This window comes from Camelina sativa, chromosome 11 (genome assembly GCF_000633955.1).
Source record: "Camelina sativa cultivar DH55 chromosome 11, Cs, whole genome shotgun sequence".
Taxonomy (NCBI): Eukaryota; Viridiplantae; Streptophyta; class Magnoliopsida; order Brassicales; family Brassicaceae; genus Camelina; species Camelina sativa.
The window spans coordinates 10641723-10642450 of NC_025695.1; the positions used below are offsets into that span (position 1 = coordinate 10641723).

The 728-nt window shown below is 30.2% G+C and overlaps 1 protein-coding gene across 1 annotated transcript in view; it reads right to left on the minus strand.

Annotated features, from left to right (window-relative positions):
* Positions 442-728, minus strand: part of LOC104722778 (geraniol 8-hydroxylase) — a 3117-nt gene continuing 2830 nt past the window's right edge. Inside the window, exon 2 of the mRNA XM_019231559.1 lies at positions 442-723. Coding sequence (XP_019087104.1) covers positions 658-723 — 66 coding nt within the window. The 3' untranslated portion in view covers positions 442-657. The remainder of the gene's footprint in view (positions 724-728) is intronic.

Below are 728 nucleotides of genomic sequence, written 5' to 3' on the forward strand. Positions count from 1 at the left end.
TGGATGTTTGATCTTATGATCATAGAATGTCAACTCGACCTTTGTTTAACTCAAGTCATGAAGAGGTATAGTTCCCATCTTTTTTCGAACAACAAAATTTATACTTTCGTTACATATTAAAATAGAAGCATCGAGAGATCATAAACATTAATGTTAGTCAAAATGTATGGAAGTGGATACAATATATATGATCATAAATATTCATCGCTTATTGGAATTGATATTAACTTGTGTCACTTGAAAAAACTAAAGTTAAATTTTGTACCAATTAATATAACTGATAGAAATATTTGCACCCCAATGATTTTTAAGTGAAGCCTCTTTTTTTAATTTCTTTAAATAAAAATGAGTGCTAATTATTTTTCATTTTATCTTTTGATGTAATTTAACGCCATTTGCTACGTTTACTATTAGTTGCCTCAAGAATTTGAAACTGCCAAATGTAATTATATACCATTCTATAGCTTATGGTATCAAACTATTTGGATACAAAACAAAACATTGTTGTAGTAAGAACACTTTATTACATTTAAATATGATCAGATAAGTGACTTAACACTTTACCCTTTCACGAAACATGAAAACTCCAACCAAAAAGACAAGAACACATGACTCAACTTTGAACTTCCCCAAACCACAAACTTCCCATCTTACTACTTAAGCGGTGTAGAGTTTCGGATCAGACAACCTTGGAACAGGAATAGCCACAAGTGGAGACTTCAACTTAA